The sequence below is a fragment of the Loxodonta africana genome, chromosome 2 (assembly GCF_030014295.1).
Source record: "Loxodonta africana isolate mLoxAfr1 chromosome 2, mLoxAfr1.hap2, whole genome shotgun sequence".
In the NCBI taxonomy this organism is placed as follows: Eukaryota; Metazoa; Chordata; class Mammalia; order Proboscidea; family Elephantidae; genus Loxodonta; species Loxodonta africana.
Genome location: NC_087343.1, coordinates 230,934,816 through 230,958,544, shown reverse-complemented (window position 1 = coordinate 230,958,544; position 23,729 = coordinate 230,934,816). Strand labels below are relative to the sequence as shown.

General features: G+C 45.0%; 1 protein-coding gene across 1 annotated transcript in view; it reads left to right on the top strand.

The window, feature by feature from the left end:
• Window positions 1-5,397, top strand: part of ZNF496 (zinc finger protein 496) — a 49,541-nt gene extending 44,144 nt beyond the window's left edge. The window contains exon 9 of the mRNA XM_003421187.4: window positions 2,443-5,397. Within this exon, the coding sequence (XP_003421235.1) occupies window positions 2,443-3,212 (770 nt within the window). The 3' untranslated portion in view covers window positions 3,213-5,397. The remainder of the gene's footprint in view (window positions 1-2,442) is intronic.
• The last annotated feature ends 18,332 nt before the right edge of the window (window positions 5,398-23,729 follow it).

The window sequence follows — 23,729 nt, the reverse complement described above, 5'->3', positions numbered from 1 at the left end:
GGATAATAATCACAGCTGCTTTGTAGAGTTATTGTTGAGGATTTAATGATTTAATAATAGCTATAAAAGCACTTGGAAGCCCTGGTGGTATAGTGGTTAAGTGCTACGGCTGCTAACCAAAGGGTCGGCAGTTTGAATCCGCGAGGCACTCCTTGGAAACTCTACGGGACAGTTCTACTCTGTCCTGTAGGGCTGCTGTGAGTCGGAATCGACTCTACGGCACTGGGTTTGGTTTGGTTTTTGGTTATAAAAGCACTTAGCAATCAGTGGTACATACCCATCATCCCAACAGTCCATTCGGGGACTACTGTAATTATTAATGTTGAGCTCAGAGCTCCTTGGGTTTGTTCTTCTGTGGGCCTTTTAGGCGTAGCTCTTCTTATCCGGAGCACTGGTGGCGCAGTGGTCAAGAGCTACAGCTGCTAACGAAAAGGTTGGCAGTTCGAACCTACCAGCCACTCCTTGGAAACTCTTTGGGGCAGTTCTACTCTGTCCTACATGATCACTGTGAGTTGGAATCCACTGGAGGGCAATGGTTTGGTTTTTTTTTTTGGTTTTCTTCTCACCTGCTTTCTCTCTTCAAGGAATTCCTCACATTGTTATGTTGATGGCACACAGAAGCACTATTGTTGCTTTACCCCTCCCCCCTTCAAAAAAAAATCTTCAGCTATTTTTGGCATTTTTTTGCTGCTGTGTCAGTGAGGAGATGCCGTCCTATACATCCTGTCTGGCATTATAATTCTGTCTCTTCACTTAAATAACAAAAGAGAGAATTTGGTCATCCATAATAGCACTTTTTCTCCCTCCATCCAGATCCAGTAAGGGCTAACAGAAGCAAATTGCCGATCAAAAATCCCATCATTGAGAGTTGATAAAATGTAAATAATACCTCCCTCCGGTTTCTCCTACGCATCACACAGATTAGCTGACAGGCAAGCCCTCTTTGCACCAACCGCCACCCGGAGAGGAGGGCTGGGCTGGGACAAGCACACCCATCCCAGAGATGAGGCAGCAGAGTCTCGGAGAAGCCACCTGCCTGGAGCCTGCAATTAGAACACAGAGAGGCACGTCAGGCACAGCCTCAGGTCCCACGCCTAGGGACTTCTTTCCTGTACGCGACATTTTTTTTTCTTTGCAAGCTTCCTTCCTACCCCCGAGTCTCACCTCTCACCCACCCCCACCACCTTAGTCTTCCAACTGACATATATGGTCTCCCGGGCTCTGCTGCCGCTCTTGTCTCTCCTGCCCTCTGTAGTTTCTGGTCTTCCCTGTCCTGCTCTTTCTCCCAGCCCTGCCCTCCCTGTGGACTGCTCCATCACACAGGGACAACCAGTGCCCACCCTCTACTTTTCTTACCAGTCTGATCCTACCTTCAACCATTAAGCCAGACTAAACACGTGACTACCTAATGTCTTAAAGGGCCCAGCACCATGACCCCCTGTCCTTAATTTTGATACTAAGACCTAAGTCCCAGCTTTCAAAATTGAACAGCCTGTGTGCTGGATTCTGGGGCTGCCTCTAGGACGTCAGTCCGTCTCCTTTTTTCCCACCTGTGCCCTCTCTGTGGCGCCATTTTCCCACATCACAAACACGAGATGCATTGAGCCAGCTCCTGTGTAAGCAGGAGTTGCTTTTTGTGGCCTCTAAAGAGAGACAGTATAAGCTATAAAATCCAGAACATCTGTACCCATTGGCCAATGGTGGCCACCAGTGGGCCTAAGATATGTGGGGGCATTGAGAGGGAGAGATCTTGGTGGACATGCAGTGGCCTTGGGCACTCAGGAACTGTTGAGTATCTTTGACGTTGGACAGCACAACAGGTCCCACTTCCACTCTGTGACCTTGGGCACATCACTTTGGTTTGCTTATATGTAAAATGCAACAGAGAGCATTGGGTTGTATCCTGGAGCAAATGGGCCTGTGCATGTAGAGAGGTTAGCACAGTTCCTGGAGAGCTTGTGTGTTCAGGAAATGGTAGCTGGAACCTTTCTGGAGCTCTCTTTATAAAATAAGTCCTCCCTCTCCCCAAATTCTTCAGCGGGCCCTGATAGAATATTTCCTGTGCCTGATTAAGTGAACTGGCGATAAGTGACATGTGAGTTGCCAAGGCTTTACACAGTTAAATACTGACTCAGAGCTTAAAGGGGCCTCAGTGACTAGAGCGAAGGATTGGGTATGGGGGTTTAGGGAAAAGGGGCAGGGAAGGGGGGAGAGAGAAGAAAGAGGTGCCTGGGATGACCATTCTGTGGCCCTTGCTGAGGGTTTTCTTCTCAGCCTAGACCAGGGTCCCTACAGAGCTAGCCATGAGCATCACTGCCCTGGAGAGCATTCTAACAATGTGGGTTTCTTGACCCAAAACCAATCCTTTTAGGTAGAATCCTCAGGGGGTGGGGGTGGTAGCCTAGTCTGGTACCACCAATCTCAGTGTTCATTTTTCCTTAGGTGGCAGCGTGCTATCCCCAGAGAACGGCCTCAACGAGGAGGTGTCCATCGAGATCGTCTTGTCCAGCTCGGGGGACGAGGACTCTCAGCACAGCCCATACTGCCCTGACGAGCCGAGGGCTTCCACGGAGAAGCAGCATGTCCTCCCCACCACCCATAGGAGCAGCTCCGTGGGCTTCACGGATGTGGGTGGCGAGGTCCAGGCTTCCTCCAAGAAGTCCTACGTCTGCCCCAATTGTGGGAAGATCTTCCGCTGGAGGGTGAACTTCATCAGGCACCTGCGGAGTCGCAAGGAGCAGGAGCGGCCGCACGCATGCTCAGTCTGCGGGGAGGTGTTCAGCGATAGCGAGGACCTGGATGGGCACCTGGAGACCCACGAGACCCAGAAGCCTTACACGTGCAGTGCCTGTGGGAAGAGCTTCCGCCTCAACTCCCACCTGGTCTCCCACATGCGGATACACCTGCAGCCAGACAGACTGGAGCCCACGGAGGAGAAAGAGCCAGGACCGTCAGAACACAAGGGCAGCAGCCCCAACTCCCTGCTGGAGAAGAGCAAGGGCAAGTTGAGGTTCAAGTGCTGTGACTGCGGGAGGGTTTTCCAGCGACATGACCTCCTGGCCCGGCACAAGAGCAACACGCACACAAAGGATAAGGCCGGCACCTTTCAGTGTCGGTACTGCGTCAAAAGTTTCCTGCAGAATTACGACCTCATCCGCCATGAGCGGCTGCACATGAAGCGGCGCTCTAAGCAGGCTTTGAACTCCTACTGACTCCTCCCTCTGGTTCTGCCATCGGTGCATCCCCCTCCTGTGCCCCAGCCCTGGGCAGCACATCTGGCTCACTCACATTGGTACTGACTTAGTCCCCCCACCCCCACGACACAGCTCCCCAAGGATGGAGACCACCCACCCTCGTGCCCTTTGCTCTCAGGTAGCATCCACCTTTTGCCTGATGCAGTCCCCCAAGTAATGAGAGAGTAGCCAGTTGAGTATTTGTTCTGCCCTTTGTGCCAAAAATCAGGGAGGGCATGTCACCACCAGCTTTGCTGACTCTCAACTGGATCAGCCCAGTGTTAACTATGTCTTACAGACCGCTCCAAGTACTCAGAGCTAGTGGAGCGGACTGGGCAGGCCCCCATCACAGTGACCTCCCTGGGTGTCTGTCCTTTGCCAACCAACTCTTGATACACTACCTCCTACCCTCCCTTGTCTGAGTCCCTCAGGTCATGAGGTTCTGAGGGTGGCTACACTTTCTATTTGACAGTGAGAAGTTGCCTCCTGGGTGGTGGGTTAGAAGGAAGGCAGTAATTAATGCAGAATGGAGACCTGTGGGAGAGCGGGGCAAGCTAAACCATGCAGTGTCATCTGAAGTCTGAGCTCCAGGTCACAGTCGATCCTTTTGTGTTGGTATGCATTGTCCCACACAAGCACCCCACAGTGCCCACGGGTAGCAGGTGGTACTTGTGGCGGGCAGGCCTTGGTTGTGGGCACTAGAGCCCCTTGCAGAGCTGAAACCACGTGAGACCTTTTGATTTGTCCTGATAGCCTATTCACAGGGATCATGAGCTCCTCGAGGGCAAAGCTCACATTTTAAAGTTTATGTAGCACACCCTCCCCAAAATGCCTTTCCTCTGTACTTTGAAGGTCCTTGGTAAATGCGGATGGAGTGGAAACTGAGCTGTCATCATTTAAAAGGCACTTAAGTTCCTCCTCTTCACTTCTCTCTCTGTCCTGAGAATGGGGAGCTCAGCAACCACTGAAGGTTTATTTGGTCAGGGTAAGCTGAGCATATCTCCCCAAAGAGGGAAGGAGAACCTTCTATGGGAGTCACGTTTTACGTAGGTACTGACTTTAACGTGGCAAAACATCCGAGATGCCACTGTTGTCCCTGATTCGCAGTGAGTCAACAAAAGTCTACCTTGGCTTGTCCATGACGAAAGTGGAACCCAGGATTTTAGCCCTTGGGTCTGCTCACAGGGCCAATGTCCTCTGCACAGAAGAAGTCTTTTTGTTGTTGTTCAGAATATACACAGAAAAACATATACCAATTCAGCTGTTTCTACATGTCCAGTTCAGTGGCATTGATGACATTCTTCAGGTTCTGCAGCCATTCTCACCCTCCTTTCCTGAGTTGTTTCTCCCTCGTTAACATAAACTCACTGCCCTCTAAGCTTCCTATCTACCGTTTTGAGTTACTGTTTTCACTTGAATCCCAAATAGATCTAAAAAGAACACAATGCTCAAGCTCTGCAAGGAAGAATCTTCTTAAACCTTACCCTTTAAAGTTCAGGGTTTATGGTTCTGGACTGGGGATGACCATTTATAGTGAAACCTTAAGCAGTCATGCCACCTCATCTAATTAGCTAAAAAGGAGGCACGTTGTCACTGGGAGGAAGTTACCCTATGACACAAACTGTGGGGCACTCGACTGCTAGGTTGGCGGTTCGAACCTACCCAGAGGCATCTTGGAAGACAGGCCTGGTGATCTGCTTCCAAAAGGTTGCAGCCTTGAAAACCCTGTGGAGCATAGTACCGCTCTGCACATGTGGGGTCGCCATGAGTCTGAATCGACTGGATGGCAACTAACAACAGCAGTTGTTCCTGTGAGAGTGATTAATGCTGAGCTAGGCTCAGGAATGAGAAGGCATCTGGGCTGTAGTGTGTGTAGCTGTAGCTGGATTTGAAAGCCAGTAACTAAGCAAGTATTTTTGTATTATTTGTATATCAGATCCCACCCATGAACAGTAAGGATAGGAATGGAGTATGAGGTGCTCCTTTTCTTTCACGGAATTTTTACGATTTCGATTTTCAAGAAGCCCCTGCCCTAACCCTAATGAAGGAGTTTTATAACTACCTTGCTGTTCTTGCGTGTATTTGCCTACACGCACAGAAACAGTAAACGCAATAAAACCATTTGGTCGTTCCTTCAACAAGAAATAAACCATTGGGGTGCTAAGTTTCTAAATCGTTTGCCTCTTGTATTGATCTGCCTAAAAAAGGGAGGAAACTTTAAAGCCAAGGGAGGGAAGACAATTAAATGGAAGCAAGGCCGTCTGCACTGACCCCACCTGTGTGCTCTTGTCTGGGCTCCTCTTAGTAGCTCCACAGCCTTGGGGGAGATATTTACTATCTTGCCTCAGACACTGGACGACCATTGCTCTAAACCCAAACCAAAAACTAAACCCCATAGGGTTTCCAAGGAGCGGCTGGTGGATTTCAACTGCCTACCTTTTGGTTAGCAGCTGAGCTCTTAACCACAGTGCCACCAGAGCTCCTTTACATCTAAAGTAAGATTATAAATAAGAAAGGGACAAAAGGAATGTAAAGGAACAGAAACCAAAGAAGTTTTGAGTCGAGTCCCCACCAAATGTTCTGAGGGAGGTGCTGTGTTCACTGACCCAAAGTTCACTTATCCAAAGCGAGCCAAAAGCCCTAAACTATTCTGAAGGTCATGTTTCCTTTGGATTTGGAAACCTGCCTGGGGATGTAGCTCAGATCTCTATTACTCACAAGCAGAATAAACTGGTTGGGTTATCTTCTCCGGAAAAGTTCCACAAGTGCTCCAACTCAAACACCCCTCCCCCAATCTCGCCTCAGCCCAGGACTGGCCACTTGATCCCTCCCTCCCTGTTCCATCACTGTGTGGGGTCCAGCAGCTGAGCGACATCTCTACCTTGCCATAGAGGTTCAGAGGCCCGACATCTGAGAAAAATCCCTCTCTCCTTTTTCCTCTAATCCCTTGGCCTTATTTCCACAAATCCATGGGTGTATAATAAAACTCACTCACTGCGTTAATGTATTAGTTTTCATTTTAACTTAAAAAAGCATATTAAGCACAGCGGAGTGATGACAAATTGGCCTGACAAGGAAAACTTGAGACACCAAAACCAAAAACCAAACCCGATGCCATCGAGTTGATTCCGACTCAGTGAGTAGAACTGCCCCACAGGGTTTCCAAGAAGCACCTGGTGGATTTGAACTGCCAACCTTTTGGTTAGCAGATGTAGCGCTTAACCACTACACCACTAGGGTTTCCACTTGAGGCACAGGATGCTGAAAAGTGCTCCTCGATTTCACACATTATCTTGTGAGATTGTTGGGCCATGCTCGGTTCTCGTCACATGATCCGACCCTTTCCCAGAAGAGAAGCCCTAACTTCTCTTACACCTGGGGTGGTGACAACACTTTAAACGTTTAACTGATCCCTGGCCATTTTTATGTATCCTCCCCCTCTCCTAAGTCTGGGTCTCACTGAAAAAATTAAAAAGATGAGGCAGAGGTGGAATAGTCCCTTGTCAGTCACACAATGGAGTAAATGGAAGAGAGCTGAACCAGAGGCGAGAAGACTAAAGTTCAAGTTTGCAGAGACCTGATAAAAGTCACTCTTCACCCACACGATGGTTTCCCTCCTCTACCAGAAGCAGAGCTTGGACTAAGCACAGGGTGCTTCTGCTTACACCATTATACAGGAGATTTAGATTTATTTCACCTCACCAATATTATCAACCAAACCCAGGTACGCTTTCTGTTGTAAAAAAAAGTCAATATTATTTAGCCTAAAAAGTGACCCTGAATGTCTACTGGTTCTCCATGCCAAACAATGTTATAGATTAGGAGACATGTTTAAGAAAGTAGACTGGCCAGGAATGGAGTGCTAGAAGGAAGATTGGGTGACCTGGGCCCTCCTGCTGCCTTGCCCCACAGGGCACCCTATTCATGTCTGCCCAACAGAGTCCCAATAATCCGTGAGCCATGGGCCCTGGGGATGAGTCTGTACCTATGTATGACAACACAGTACTAATTGGGAACTTTATCCTTTCTGAAAGCCATAGCCCATAGCCAGGACACCATGATCATGATACAGAAAATCATTAAAGACAATTGAAGTAGTAGAAAATCTCTGAAGAAGATGCAGAACTCTGAGAGAGGATGAGAAGGCAGATTGTTCAGGAACGCAAATGGCAAAGCCAAAGCCCCACCCCACACATCTTGGCTATAGTCTATCACAGTCAGACTTGTAACCTCTTGAGGACTAAGGGCTCTCTCCTAAGTGTAATGGCAGGGACCACTCTTTTTTCATCGTATTTGGTATATTTGCATCTATACCGGTCTAATTAAGTCTTGCTACACCTTGTCAAAATATGGAGGGGCTGGATACCTGCCCCGAAAACTTTCCCAGGAACTTTTCCCAAATAAAGTCACATTTCCCCGGGACATGCCTTTTTGGGGAGCCACCATTCAACACACTACAGTGATTAAGCACCACCCAGGTCTTTCAAATGAGGCCTTGAATTTCAAAACCAATAGTTTTCTATAACTCCAGTAAATCAGAGCTGCCCTTGATATGCCTGGTTTCTCAAAGCAAAATGAAGCTCTCCTGAAAAATGGTTCTCCTCAGCCAAGAAATCAAAGTGTTAAAGCTGAATGAGACAAGAGTAGTTAATCTGATCCAAACCCCTCATTTGACAAAGTGGGGGCGCTGCTGTTAAACGCTCTGATAATCAGGGGCAAAGGACTGAGTTCAACCAAAGATTTCTACCCATGAGCCAGAATCCCAGACCCTGTGTACACAAAGCAGTGAGGGGCCAGATTGGGAGAATAGATAGGGTGATACCTCAGATTGTCACTTTAACTGATGAAAGAGTAAGCAAAAATTTTAGTCTATAACAGAAGGCAAAGGCTAGGTTTCTTGTGTATTTGTTTGTAGTAGTTTGAATAAAAAAAGGGGGCCCCCAAAGATATGCCCACCCACATCTTTATTTGGAAAAAAGTCTTTGCACATATAATTAAGAATCTTGAGATCATCTGGATTTAGGATGAACCATAAATCCAAAGACAAGTGTCCTTATAAGAGAAAGGCAGAGGGAGATTTGAGACACAGGGACTAGGGAGAGAAGACCATGTGAAGATGGAGGTAGAGATTGGAATAATGCATGTACAAGAAAAGAAATGCCAAGGATTGCTGGAAGCCACCAGAAGTTAAGAGGCAAGAAACGATTCTCCCCTAGAACGTTCAGAGGAAGCATGGTCCTGCCAACCACTTGATTTTGGACTTCTGGTCTCCAAAGCTGCAAAGCTGTGCGAAAATAACTTTCTGTTGTTTTAAGCCATGTAGTTTGTGATAATTTGTTATGGAAGTCCTAGGAAATTAATATAGCAGTGAGCCAAAGTCTTGAGTGAGTAAAAAAATTAAGTTCCAAATAAACCTTATTACCAGGTTAACAAATGATCTACCTAGAGTTGGCTCTTCATCGTAAAATTAAATATGGCTTTTTCAAGACAGAGATTTGTTCCACACCTTTTGAAATGTTTTGTTGTGCCAAAATTTCCACAGATCCCAGTGTTTTCAGAGGCAGACAAGGGTGAGCCAGAAGCAGCTCTAGGCACAGGGTAGCCATAGCGAAGCACAGCTTCCTGGCGCCAGGGTCCCCAGACAGCCCCAGACACTGCCTTCAGGCCAGGAACACCAAGCCTCTGGGATGCTCATTGGTCCCATCTACTTCCAGGGTCTCTCTATCTCACCTTCCCACTGACCTTACCAGCCAGTCCAACTTCTAACAGGTCCTCAGCTCTGTGGAAGATAGGGGTGAGAACCGCTCAGGTGAGTCCCCACATATCACCCTTTATTATCTTTGTACTCTGCACAAGAGGTTCTCAGGATGTGATTTTTGAAAGAATAAACAAACCTCTACAGAGCATTGTTAATTAATTGGGACCCAAGATGGTGAACCCCAACTGAGGCTCTAAGATGCTGCATCAGTGAGACTTTCTCTTGTTTACAGAGGTGAGGGCGTAGAAGGGAGGAGTAAAACTGAAGCAAAACAGCCAGCCTCCTTACCCCTCTGTTCTCTGTCTCTGGCCAACAAAGCATCTCCCCTGCTTTGCAGAAATGCTGGGTTCTCCTCGAATTCTTTCAGATGAGTTCTGGATGGAGCCCCAGGGGAGTCCCTGCTTAGCAGGACTGCTCCCATGCTGCGTTTTGGGCCCATACTCAAGGCAGTATAAAGTGGGCAGGTGGGGGTCATGCCTCTTGTGGCATCTGGCCTCTGGGCTCCAGACGGCTGGGTGCAGAAGACCACCCTACACCTATGCCACTCAACACATGGCTCTCCCCCAAGAAACCCAAAGAGATACCTTCCCTCTGTTCTCTCTCGCTCCCACCCGACACATTGGAACCCATAACTCACTGCCTAGCACTGACTGGCAAAATAGATGCTCAATGGATTTTGTTTTCTTCTTTTGTTCCTCTTCCCCCACAGCCCTACTCCTTCTACCCTCATCACCACTCATCCTCCCTTCCATGTTCCTCCTGTCAGGCCCTACATCTTCTGAGAAGAAATATAGTGCAATGAATTACTTAATATGGCCCTTTTAGCCACTATTTCTCTGCAGCCTCTTCTCACATCTTCAGTGTTACAGCTTGCTCTGTCTCCGTCTCCTGGTTCCAGTAGCTTCTCAGCACAGAGATTCCAGGTCCAAAAGATGCACTCCACTTCTTGTTCTTCTTTCTTGGTGGTGGTGAGATCTTCTCCTCTCACCTTTGGGTTGGCTTGTTTTAAGCCTAGCAGGGTTACAAAACTGACCAATCCCCTTATTAGGATTCCATGTACCTTTTTGCATAGTCCCACCCAATCACTGCATGTGGTTAGCAGCCTTAGTTCTTAACCACTGTCACCAGGGTTTCCACAGCCACTAAGCACATAAGTATCAATAGTTAAAGGGTCGACCGATCCTGAGAAGTTTCTTTATTTATAAAATAACCTATGTATTGATAAATCGCCTTTTCATCATGAGGAAGCAAAATTGAATCCAATAGGGATTTTCCTGCTGTCTTTCTCCTGGTATAATTGTATAATGAATAGTCAGTTGGCAGATTCAGTTTGATCTCACTCTTCAGGCGACGGGCTGTGTCCTTCACTCAAGTGATTTGTGTTGTCTGTCACAGAATAAAGGATTCCCCCCCCCCTCCTTTTCCTCGCAAATAACTGGCACTCCATTTTAATTCGAGAACAGTAGAAGGAACTCTACAAAATGAATTCACCATTTTATAGGCGAGAAAGTTATCAACACTATAAGCATTTGCTCAGAGGTGTTTTCCCAGACCTGGGGTAACCATCCGTACTCTGACTAGTGTAAAACTGAGAGATTTGTTGAAAGAAAAGACACTCCTCCAGCTGGGAATAGACTGAACTCCATGCAATAGAATCCCGTAGTTCAAAATGGCAACTCAGCGGTGACTTTTATAGGCTATGGAACACGTTACATGATTGGTATTTACAAACTTAGATCATTGAAAGACATTACTTGATTGGTAATTACAGACTTAGATCATCAAAAGACATTACTCAATTGGTAGTAGGTCATTTTAAGGCAGGACTTCCTATGGCGGGAATTTGTAAAACAAAGCTTTCTATGGTGGGAACTCGTGAAGCAGGGATTCCTAGAGCGAAACTTGTAAGGCAGGACTTCCTGTGGCAGCTCTGTAAGGTGATTGGCTTAAAAGCGTATACATCTCTTTCTTAGATTGGTTACAATGTAGCAATTACACAGATATATGACAGGGAGGGGTTGCCATGTAGTTCCATCATCATTAACGGACATTCCTCTATTAGAAACGTTATGGAAGATGGCTGTCGCTGAGGTGAACACAGAACCAGCAAACGAAGAATCACACCCAATCCTCAAACTGGCCATTTCAGATCTGACCAGGTACCTCCGTTTTTCTTTAATTCCCTTACACATAAAAAAAAAACACATAGCTATAGATTATAGATGATTTAAGCTGTTGTTGTTAGATGCTGTCGGGTGGGTTCCAACTCATAGCAGCCCTATGCACAACAGAAGGAAACACTGCTCTGTCCTGCGCCGTCCTCACAATTGTTCTACGTTTGAGCCCACTGTTGCAGCTACTATATCAATCTATCTCGTTGAGGATCTTCCTCTTTTTCTCTGACCTTCTATTTTACCAAGGATGATACCTCTCTCCAGGAACTGATTCCTCCTAATAATATGTCCAAAGTATGTGAGACGTAGTCTCACCATCCTTGCTTCTAAGGAGCACTCTGGCTACACTTCTTGCAAGACAGAACTTGTTCATTCTTTTGGCGGTCCATGGTATATTCGATATTCTTTGCCAACACCATAATTCAAAGGTGTCAATTCTTCTTGGGTCTTCCTTATTCGTTGTCCAGCTTTCACATGCCTATAAGGAGATTAAAAATACCATGGCTTGGGTCAGACACACCTTAGTCCTCAAGGTGACATTTTTGATTTTCAACACCTTGAAGAGGTTTTTTGCAGCCGATTTGCCCGGGGCAATGTGTCTTTTGATTTCTTGACTACTGCATCCATGGGCGTTGATTGTGGATCCAGGTAAAATGAAATCCTTGCAACTTCAATATTTTCTCCATTTTTCATGATGTTACTTATCGGTCCAGTTGTGAGGATTTTTTTTTTTATGTTGAGGTGTAATCCGTACTGAAGGCTGTGGTCTTTGATCTTCATCAGTAAGTGCTTCAAGTCCTCTCCACTTTCAGGAAGCACGGTTGTGTCATCTGCATAACGCAGGTTGTTAATGAGCCTTCCTCCAATCTTGATGCCTCGTTCTTCGTCCTATACTCCAGCTTCTTGGATTATTTGCTCAGTTTAAAGATTGAATGGTTATGGCGAAAGGATACAACCATGAAGCACACCTATCCTGACTTTAAACCATGCAGTATCCCCTTGTTCTGTGTGAACGGCTGCCTCTTGATCCAAGTACAGATTCTTCAGGGGCACAATTAAGCACTCTGGAATTCCCATTCTCCACAGTGTTATCCATAATTTTTTATGATCCACACAGTCGAATGCCTTAGCATAGTCAATAAAACACAGGTAAACATCTTTCTGGCATTCTCTGCTTTCAGCCGAGATCCATCTGACATAAGCAATGATATCCCTAGTTACACATCCTCTTCTAAATCTGGTTGGAATTTCTGGCAGTTCCCTGCTGACGATATACGGCTGCAACTGCTTTTGAATGATCTTCAGCAAAATTTTGCTTGTGTATGATATTAATGATATTGTGTGATAATTTCTGCATTTGGTGGGATCACCTTTCTTGGGAATAAGCATAAATATGGATTTCTTCCAGTCAGTTGGCCAGGTAGCTGTCTTCCAAATTTCTTAGCATAGGCGAGTGAGTACTTCCAGTGCTGCATCCATTTGTTGAAACGTATCAGTTGGTATTCCATCAGTTCCCAGAGCCTTGTTTTTCACCAATGCCTTCAGTGCACCTTGGACTTCTTCCTTCAGTACCATCGGTTCCTGATCATATGTTACTTCTTGAAATGTTTGAATGTCAACCAATTCTTTTTGGTATAGTGACTTTGTATGTTCCTTCCATCTCGTTTTGATGCTTCCTGTGTCGTTTAATATTTTCCCTATAGAATCCTTCAGTATTGCAACCTGAGGCTTGAATGTTTCCTTCAGTTCTTTCAGCTTGAGAAATTCTAGGCTTTTCTTCCCTTTTGGTTTTCTATCTCCAGGTCTTTGTACATGTCATCATAGTACTTTACTTTGTCTTCTGAAGCTGCCCTTTGAAGTCTTCTGTTCAGCTCTTTTACTTTATCATGTTTTCCTTTTGCTTTAGCTACTCAACGTTCAAGAGCAAGTTTCAGAGTCTCTTCTGATATCCATTTAGGTCTTTTCTTTCTCTCCTGTCTTTTTAATGACCTCTTGCTTTCTTCATATATGATGTCTTTGATACCATTCCACAACTCGTCTGATCTTTTGTCATTAGTGTTCAACACCTCAAATCTATTCTTGAGACGGTCTCTACATTCAGGTGGGATATACTTAAGGTCATGCTTTGGCTCTCCTGGACTTGTTCTATTTTTCTTCAGTTTCATCTTGAACTTGCATATGAGTAATTGATGGTCTGTTCCACAGTCGGCCCCTGACCTTGTTCTGACTGATGATACTGAGCTTTTCCATCATCTCTTTCCAGAGATGTAGTCAATTTGATTCCTGTGTATTCTGTCTGGCGAGTCCACGTGTATAGTTACCATTTATGTTGGTGAAAAAAGGTATTTGCAATGAAGAAGTTGTTAGTCTTGTAAAATTCAATCATGCGATCTCCAGCCTGGTTTCTGTCACCAAAGCCATATTTTCCACCTACCGACCCTTTTTGTTTGTTTCCAGCTTCCACATCCTAATCTGCAGTAATTACCAGTGCAGCCTGATTGCATGTTCAATCAATTTCAGACTGCACAAGCTGGCAAAAATCTTCAATTTCTTCATCTTTGGCCTTAGTACTTGGTGCATAAATTTGAATAATAGTTGTATTAACTGGCCTTCTTTGTATGGATATTATCCTATCACTGACAGTGGTGTACTTCAGGATAGATCTTGAAATGTTCTTTTGGACGATGAATGCAACGCCATTCCTCTTCAAGTTGTCATTTCCGACATGGTAGGCCATATGATTATCTGATTCAAAATAAGCAATACCAGTCCACTTCAGCTCACTAATGCCTAGGATATTGATCTTTTATGCATTCATTTCATTTTTGATGATTTCCAATTTTCCTAGATTCATACTTCGTACATCCCAGGTTCTGATTATTCTTGGATGTTTGCAGCTGTTTCTTCCCATTTTGAGTTGTGCCACATCAGCAAATGAAGGCTCCAAAAGCTTGACTTAAACGTCATTAAGGTTGACTCTGCTTTGAAGGGGGCAGCCCTTCCCCAGTTGTATTTTGAATGCCTTCCAACCTGAGGGGATCACCTGCAGCACTGCATCAGACAGTGTTCCACTGCTGTTCATAAGGTTTTCACTGGCTAATTCTTTTCAGAAGTAGACTGCCGGGTCCTTCTTCCTAGTCTGTCTTAGTCTGGAAGCTCAGCTGAAACCTGATCGCCATGGGTGACTCTGCTGGTATTTGAATACAGGTGGCATAGCTTCCAGCATCGCAGCAACACACAGGCCCACACAGTGCAACAAACTGACAGACACATGGGCGAGATGACTTAAGGGAAACCTTAAATTCGTCTGAGTTAGCCTTCTTCATAGATGAGGAATCTTAAGCCCAAAGAACTTTAAGCAGCTTGCTCAGACCCTCCCAGCTGGTGGTGGAACTACAGTAACCACATACATGTCCTGACTCCAGAGAGCCCCCCACAGCCCCAGAGCTCTGAGATTCTCACTCTAGCACCCCCACTTGAAATTCTGTTTCCCTTGCCCAGAGTTCAACTCTCAAGATAGTAGATACCTGCTTTTTACCCCTCTCTGCTCCATCCCATCCATTTGGCCCATGTTTCCTACAGCACCTGCCCACCTCTCAAACCCACTCACTCCCTGTCATGGCACAGGCTCCACCTTATTGAGCACTTACTCTGAATCAGGGCCATCCTAAATTTTCTTCAACCTGAGGGAGCACCACGTCCTCCGTCTCCACTGTAGAAGAGGAAGCAGAGGAACGGCCTGGGGAGCACTCCCATACTCGAGGCTTGCTGTCAGCAGCAGCATCAAGGTGCAGGTGTGGCAGTGGAGGAGTGGAGGCTTTCCTTTTTTTCTTTTTTTAAATTGTGATTTAGGTGAAAGTTTACAGGACAAATTAGTTTCTTATTAAATAGTACACAAAATTGTTTTTGTCACATCGGTTGCCAACTCCGTGATGTGTCAACACTTTCCCCTTCCCCCCTCCCCACCCCCGGTTCCTTCATTTCATTCCTATAGCTTTTCCGTCCCTTTCTGCTTTTTTGTTTTTGCTTTTGGGCTGGTGTGCCCATTAGTCTCACATACATGATTGAACTATGTAGCACATCCCTCACGTGTGTTATTGTTGGCTCAATAGACCTGTCTAATCTTTGGCTAAAGGGTGAACCTCAGGAGTGACGTCAGTGCTGAGTTAAAGGAGTAACTGGGGGCCATACTCTTGGTATTTCTCTAGTCTCTGTCAGACCAGCAAGCCTGGTCTTTTTGTGTGTATGTGTATGAGTCTGAATTTTGCTCTACATTTTTCTCTTGCTCTGTCCAAGACTCTGTATTGTGATCCCTGCTAGAGCAGTCAGTGGTGGTAACTGGGCACCATCTAGTTGCTCTGGGCTTAGTCTGGTGGAGGTTGTGGTAGTTGTGGTCCATTAGTCCTGTGGACTAATCTTTCCCCTGTGTCTTTGGTCTTCTTCATTCTCCTTTGCTCTAGCCAGGATGGGACCAGTAGATGTGTCTTAGATGGCTGCTCACAGGCTTTTAAGACTCCAGTCACTACTTACCACAGTCAGATGTAGAACATTTTCTTTATAGACTGTGTTATGCCAGTTGAGCTAGATGTCCCCTAAATGAATAATTTCTTTTATAAACGTCAGCACAAAGCTGGTTCCTATGAGACAGAGTTTTAAAATATCTCAAATGTCCAACTTATCCAAGCTGCAGTACCACTGCATCATCTCTAACATCAGCTACTCCCTCTCCCCTCAATACTCTCCCTCCTGTCTTTGGGTTCTCTAATTTGCTGCAAAATCTCACAGAACTCAAGAACCATATAGAGCAAATGGCTCATGTGATTGTAGAGGCTAGCAAGTCCCAAATTCGTAGGTCAGGTGTAGGCTTCTCCCAACCCACGTGGCTGCAGGAGCTGAAGAACCCAAACCGGCATTTCAGACCTCAGGCTGCTGGCTCATAAGACTTTGGAAGCTGGTGAACCAGGTCCCACGACAGGCAGCTGGCCCAAGGGGCTGTGAAGGTTGGCTCATCCCAGAATCGGCAGGTCAAATGGCAGGCTTCTGGGGTGGTCATGAACTGGACAGGGATCCAGATGCAGAGAGAAAGAGCTTTGCCAGGACGCACACAGGTTACATATAACTTATTTGCATAGTATCACCCAATCATTGTGTGTGAGTCACAAAGACCATGGCTAAAACCAAAAACGAAACCTGTTGCTGTCGAGTTAATTCTGACTCATAGCGACCATGGCTAGAATGGTAATATTAAGTAATTCATTGCACTGCATTCCCCAAGAAAGAGGGTTCCCTTTTAACACTGTTCTCTCTGTGGCTTCACCCTTGGGACATCAATTTATTAGATACAGATAATTCGCTGCTAGGACTGGACAGTCTGAGAACACTAAACACAAGACTTTTTGTTCTTTTTTGTGGGAGGTAAGTTTTTGAGCTGTGTTTAAGAAGCAGAAGTATAAAAATGGCATGGGGGCAGTGTCTGACCTTCTCTAACTTCACAAGGGGGAAGGAGAATCAAGATCAACAGCCCAAGGCTGATTTCCTATGAGGCAGAGGTCAGACATGCCTCTACTTGACCATATTTTTATGAATTCTCATACCAACTGCGATTGTTAAGGTTGTGTGTCAACTTGGCTGGGCGATGAGTCTCAGTGTTTGGTAGTTATGATGTAGTTTGGCAGTCATATAATGATGTAATCGCCTCCATGACGGGGTCTGTTTTGGATAGGCAATCAGTTGAAAGAGAATTTCTTTGCATCTAATATAGGTGGAGTTGTGGGAAGGTTCATGGGCTTTTGCTCGCTCTAGATCCTGCAGCTGGCTTCTGTTGATCTGACCTCCAGTTCTTGAGACTTGAGCTAGCAGCTTACCTGCCAACCTTGGAATTCATCGGTGCCCACAGTCTGTGAGCCTGCAGCCTGTGAACCAAAGGTCTGCTGTCTGGTCTGCCGATCTTGGGTTCACCAGCCCCTGCAGCTACATGAGTCAGGAGAAGCCTCCAGCCTGACCCACGGACGCAGAACTTTCCAGCCTCTACAACTGCATGAGCCATTTCCTTGATATAAATCTCTGTCTCTCTCTTTCTCTCTCCCTCTCTCTCTATATATATAGATGCTTTGCTGACTTTGTTTCTCTAGAGAACCCAGCCTAAGACACCAACCATCCCTCCCACAGCACTCTCTGCTGAGTTGGATAATTCATTGCAATGGCCACACAGAATTCACAGACAATACTTACGATTATGGGGGTTATTAGGGAAATAACAGGTTACAGTTCAGGTTCAGGAACACTCAGGATACAGCTCTTCCATCAGGACAGCCTCTCCTCTGCCTCGCCTGCAGGCACGCCTCTCTCAGGTCATCAGCCTCTGCCCTGGTCAGGCAAATGTTACAAAGCTCTATTAACTCTGCCGATAAGTGCCCCAAGGCATCCCACTCTGCCAGTAAGCTCCAGCTCTAGCTTCATGGGTCAGCAAATCTAGCTCCACCAAGTGCCCAGAGGCACCCCACTCTCCCAGTAAGCCTCTTGCCTGAAGGCATTCAGGTTTCTTGATCCATAGGCTGGGAAGCCCTCTGCCCACTGTTTCTTGCCTCTGCTGTCACTGTTTCTCTGCTGTAACTTCTCACTGTCTTCGGTATTACAGCTCTCTTTCTCAATCCCAAGTTCTAGGAACTTCTCAGTGCGGGAATCCTGGACCAAAGAACACGCACTGCTCCTGGCTATTCTTCCTTGGTGGTGGTGAGATTCTCTTCTCCCACCTCTGGAATAGCTTATTTTACGCTTAATGGGATGGCAAAACTGACCAATCGCCTCATTAGGGTTCCATATACCATATTTGCATAGTTCCAATCAATCATTTTATGTGAGTCACAAAGACCATGGCTAGAAGTGCCAATATTTAGTAATTCATTGCACTGCAAGAAGGAAGCAAATTAGTTTACTACATCTTCTCTTGGCAGGATAAAAAGGAGAAGCCTAGGACAAAAGCCTGACTGAAGCCAGACAGATTCTTCTACTCTCCTGCCTTGACTCATCCCCCTTCAACTCCTGGGGAAGGTCCTTTCTTCACTCCACGCCAGTAGCAGAGTAGTGGGGTGACTGGACACCAGCTCACCTAGCCTGTCTGCTGCCTAAAGGCCAGTAGTCAGTGTTTGTGTCACAGAACCTCCAGCTCCTACTGTGCTTCAGGCCCTTGATAGCAATGGTGACAAATCTAGAGAAGAAAAAATAACTGTTTAATAAGAAGACCTTCCTTAATAAAAAGAAATCTTTCTTTTGTGGGATTTACAATTAACTTTACCCAAAGAATTTGATCTTCGATCTCGGTACCTGAGAGATAGCCTCTAAAACCTCGGAATTTCCTCAGCAATTGGAATCTTTGTTATCCATGAGGGCTCCAGACCATATCTACCTGACAGGTTATATAATTGAGGTGGCTTGGGTGGGGCCTGGCCAAGCCAGAAAGATTCACCATATTATATTGGCCAACCTAGGGGGGGTGAGCTGTTTCATCAAACGTGCCTACATGAGACCCCAATAAAGGCTCTGGACACAGATTTTGTATGGTTTTCCTGGCTGGTGAAAAACATCAGTGACTGTGGAAGGGTAGGGTATTCTTTGGGATATGGAAACTCTGTGTTGGCAACCCTCCTAGACCTCTCCCTATGCATCCCTTCATTTGTACCTTATTGCTATAATAAAACTGTAATTGTAAGTACAGTGCTTTCCATGAGTTCTTGAGTCATTTTAGTGAATTATCAAACCCAGGTAGTAGTGGGAGATAAGTCAGAAATGAGGGAGATCCTGGCAGCCCTTAAGCTTATGATTGGTACCTTGAGGGGTTAGTGGGAACCCCCCAAATTTGTAGCTTTCTGCTAAGAAGTGAGGTGGGAAATCCTGGAGACCCACAAACTTGTGGCTGGTGTCTGAAGTTGTGGACAGACTTACCAAAAAAAAAAAAACAACCCGTTGCCACTGAGTCAATTCCAACTCATAGGAGCCATATAGGTTGGAGTAGAACTGCCCCATAGGCTTTCTAAGGAGTGGCTGGTGGATTCGAACTGCCAGCCTTTTGGTTAGCAACTGAGCTCTTAACCACTGTGCCACCAGGGCTCCATCAGACAACTTAGCAGTCTTTCATTTGTGAGATCTAAGCAAGTTTTCGTGGTCAGAGTCAGAAAAAGAAGTGATGCATGTGGAGCTGGTGTGGGATTTGAGTACTTGGATTGATGTGATTTCCTTACTCAACTTTGAAATGGAATGAGGGAGGTGAGGCTTTAGGGGAAGAAGACTTGTTTTACCTGAAAATGCTTAGAAATTATGCTCACCCCCCAGACCTCTCCTTTACCCACTCGGAGACACTTGCCCTGTTGGCAAAAGACTTCCAGAAGGCGAAAAGATGCCTTGACCTGGCTTGGCTTGACTGACTTTGCTTGGTGAGACAATAGATCCGTCTTAATTCCTGGGTGCCACCAACGTGACCAACACCCACCCCAGCTCTGTAGAGAGGCTTCTCGCTTCATTGCCTTGAGAACTGTGTATTTTAGTAGGGCTGCTCCAAATGCTCAGGCAGAGATCCGTTTTCTGGTATCCAAGGTGCACTTTTTTTTTCTTGGCTGTTGGCTTGATAATAGGATTGAGTCTCCAGTGTGACTTTTGCAGATGTCTTAGAGGTATTCAATTCTTTCAACCAAATCTCCTGCTTTCTCCCAAAACTTTCTCTCTCTCTCTCTCTCTTCTTTCTTTCCCACAGAAGCACTTGAGTACAGCAGTGAAAACCTAGGGATGAGACTTGAGTTTGAATACTGATTGCAGTGTGGTCCTCATTAGGTTCCTTGGAGTTTTGTAACCTCTCTAAGTCTCGGTGTCCTGTCCTATAAAAGGAGGACCGTGTTCCCTGGACCTCCTGTTAGCCCAAGAGTGGAACCATTCATAAAGCCAAGTCTTCAGACAGGGATCGGACTGGACTATAAGACAGAAAATGATACTGGAGAGAAGTGAGTTTCTTGGCTCAAGTAGACACCTGAGACTATGTGGGCAGCTCCTTTCTGTAAGCAAAATGAGAAGGCAGAGGGGGACAGGGGCTGGCTGAATGGACACGGGAATACAGGGTGGAGAGGAAGAGTGTGCTGTCTCATCGGGGGAGGGCAGCTAGAAGTACATAGCTGGGTGTATATAAGTTTCTGTATGAGAGACTGACTTGATTTGTAAACTTTCACTTAAAACACAATAATAAAAAAAAAAAGGAGGACCATGTCAGACCCTGCCTGAACCGCTAGGGGAAGAGGTGTGATAGTTCATACAAAGCTGGAAACCAACTTGGCTGATTGGGCATGGGCACCAGGTTGGTGGTCAGTGTGAGTGACAGGAAAGGTAGGTTCATTCAGCACAATACAACATGCCTGCCACTCACTCTGGGAGATAATGGACAGAGAAACAGCAAAACAGACTTGCGAAACTTCCCATAACTTGGAGACAGAAACTTGTTTACCACACATCAATGTCAGGCATTCTCAGAAGAGCTTTGGAAATACCAACTCATGATAACTCTGCAACGTAGGCACAATTATTACACTCATCTTACAGATGCAGCACAGAGTGGTTAGCGAACTTACTTAAGGACACACAGCTGACCCAAGATTCAAATCCAGGCAGCCCATCTAGGGCTTGGGCCAGCAGTTGGGCTGCTGCTGCTGAAGCAAGCATTACCTTAGAAATCACTCAATTGATTTTTAAATAACTACTGTAATAAGTGCAGTAGGTTAAAAATACGTAGAGAACATAACAGGTAAATTTCCCTTAGTGTGCAGACCAGGGAAGCCTTCCATGACAAGTAGCTTTTAAGTGAGACATGGGGAAGGAATAGTGCCAAGGGATGGGGAGATGAGTTACGAGGCTATTGAGATAGGACAGGTGAGACGCCAGCCTGGAACAGCTTAGCAGCAGCACAGGTACAAAGAAATAGAGAGATCTCAGCAATATTCTGGAGGAAACCTGGAGAGGCCTTCCAGGTTTCTGGCATGAACAGAGGGGTGACATCTTGTGGAGGAAGGAGTATTGGAGTGCAAGTTCAGTGTTGGACATGCTGAATTTGAGGGTAGCTGATGGGAGGAGGCAGCTGGACTTACATGCATGGAGAACAGAGGGCTTTAGGCTGCCAGGAATATGTTGGGAGTCATTACCTTGTAGCTGTAATTAAATCTGAGAGTAGATAAGATGGCAATAAGGAAAACAGAAAGATGAGAATCATGCAGACAACTCATATTGATATAAATAATGATTGAATAAATAAACAAATGAAGATGAGACAAATCTGTGCAAGAGAAAATATGTGCAGCTACTCTGCCCTCAAAGAGGAGAACATAAATCCCCACCCCTAAGTGTGGGTTATGCATAATGACTTACTTAAGTGTACGGTATGGACAATACCTTTACAATGGAGAAACCTGACAAACATCACCTCAGCCAGGTGATCAAAGTCAACATCACCACCGATAAGTCATCTTGATAGGACAAGATAGATACACTTGACATGATGTGATAAAAAGGCATTTTAGCTCTGTGGTCTTTTTCTCAAAACCCCTTAACCTCAGTCTAATCACGAGGAAAACGTCAGACAAATCCCAATAGAAGGACATTTTACAAAATACCCGACCACTGTTCCTCAAAACTCTCAAGATCTTCAAAAAGAAGGAAAGTCTGAGAAACCGTCACAGCCAGGAGGAACCTAAGGAGACATGATTACTAAATGTTATATGATGTCTTAGATGGACTCTTGGAACAGAAAAAGGGCGATAGGTTAGGTAAAAACTAAGGAAATCTCTCCAGACTTCCTGGAGCGGTGAAGGTTGGATGAACCCCTGAAACAATTGCCCTGAGATAATCTTTAAACCTTAAACCAAAGTCTTAAAACCAAACAATGGTTTATCTTAATCACTAAAAAATGTCTCCCTTGAGCATCTTTTAAGAACTATCTATTGGGACCAAACTGACAAGAACAACTCAAAAGATTAGACAGGAACCTCAGGGGGCAGTGAGTTTATGTTAGTGGGGAAGGAGCAACTCAGAGCAGGAGGGTGAGGATGGCTGCACAGCTTGAAGAATGCAATCAACATCACTGAATGGTACACGCAGCACCAGTTGAATTGGTGTATGTTTTGCTGTGTATATTTTCAACAACAAAATAAATAAAAGTATATTAAAAAAAAAAACCTAATGAAATCTGAATAAAGTATGGACCTTAGTTAATGTGCCAATATTGATCCCTTAATTATAATAAATGTACCACATTCATGTTAGATGTTAATAATAGGGGAAACAGAGTCCAGGGTATTGTGGTTAAGAGCTTGGCTGCTAACCTAAAGGTCGGCAGTTGGAATCCACCAGCTGCTCCTTAGAAACCCTATGGGATGGTTTTACTCCTCCCAATAAAAAAATAGAGTGGCTTAATAATTCAGAATCGACTCGACAGCATCAGGTTTGGTTTGGGTTTTCTGTACCATTATTTTTTTCCCTGTAAATCTAAAACTATTCTTAAAAATAAAGCTTATTTTAAAGAATTGATGTGAAAATTTTTCACCATCACCATATCATATGATTTTGGGTTTCCCAAAGCAAGGAATGCATACCCTTGTAAGTAAATGAGCTGGTTGGAGGTGGAAAATGAACATAACATTAAAAACATCGAATCACATACTGAAAAGTTATTCTCTTTTTTGTTTTCCAGCCCTTCTGATTATATCACAAAGAATACCTCTCTTCAGTGTTAGGATGTCTTTAACGCTTCTTTGATACTAGCTAATCTCCATTATTAAAAAAAAACAAATTCATAGTCACACATAAGCAGACAAAAACATTTCAAATTTAATAACATTATTTTGTTTTCTTTGAATTTGTCTTAGGCACCCTTTCTTTTATGGCAAATGATACCAGTGGTATTTTTATACTAGTGAAATCAAACGTCCTTAAAATAACTTGGCTAATACTTTTAAAAGGAAGAATATTAATTATAATAGGTGACCATGTTGAATTTTACCCGAGCCCTGCGTTCCTGGAAAATGTTGTTGTGTACCTTTAGGTCAACTCCGACTCAACAACCCTATGTGACAGAGTAGAACTGTCCCCGTACGGTTTCCTACCCCGTAATCTTTGTGAGAGCAGATTGCCAAGTCTTTCTCTCATGGAGCTGCTGGTGGGTTTGAACGCCCACTTTTCTGTTAGCAGCCAAGTGCTTAATCATTGCGCAAAGAGGGCTTTCTTAAAATACCTTGTTTTTGCAACACTGCCATCTGGTGGTCATATTTTTTTCTTTGAATTCACTACAAAACTACAAGTAGAGGACACATACTACAACAATTAGAGAATTTTTTAAAACTAGCATGACATAAAATTCCCATGCAATAATCAATAGACTTTACATAAGCAAACAAAACCAACGGGAGGATATAGCAGAAGATTCTTTTTTTATTGTGGGAAAATACATCTCCCAAGTTTACCGTTTTACGTGTACAATTCGGTGACATTAATTTACATTCACTTTTTTTACTTTGTGCAACCATCACCACTACTCAT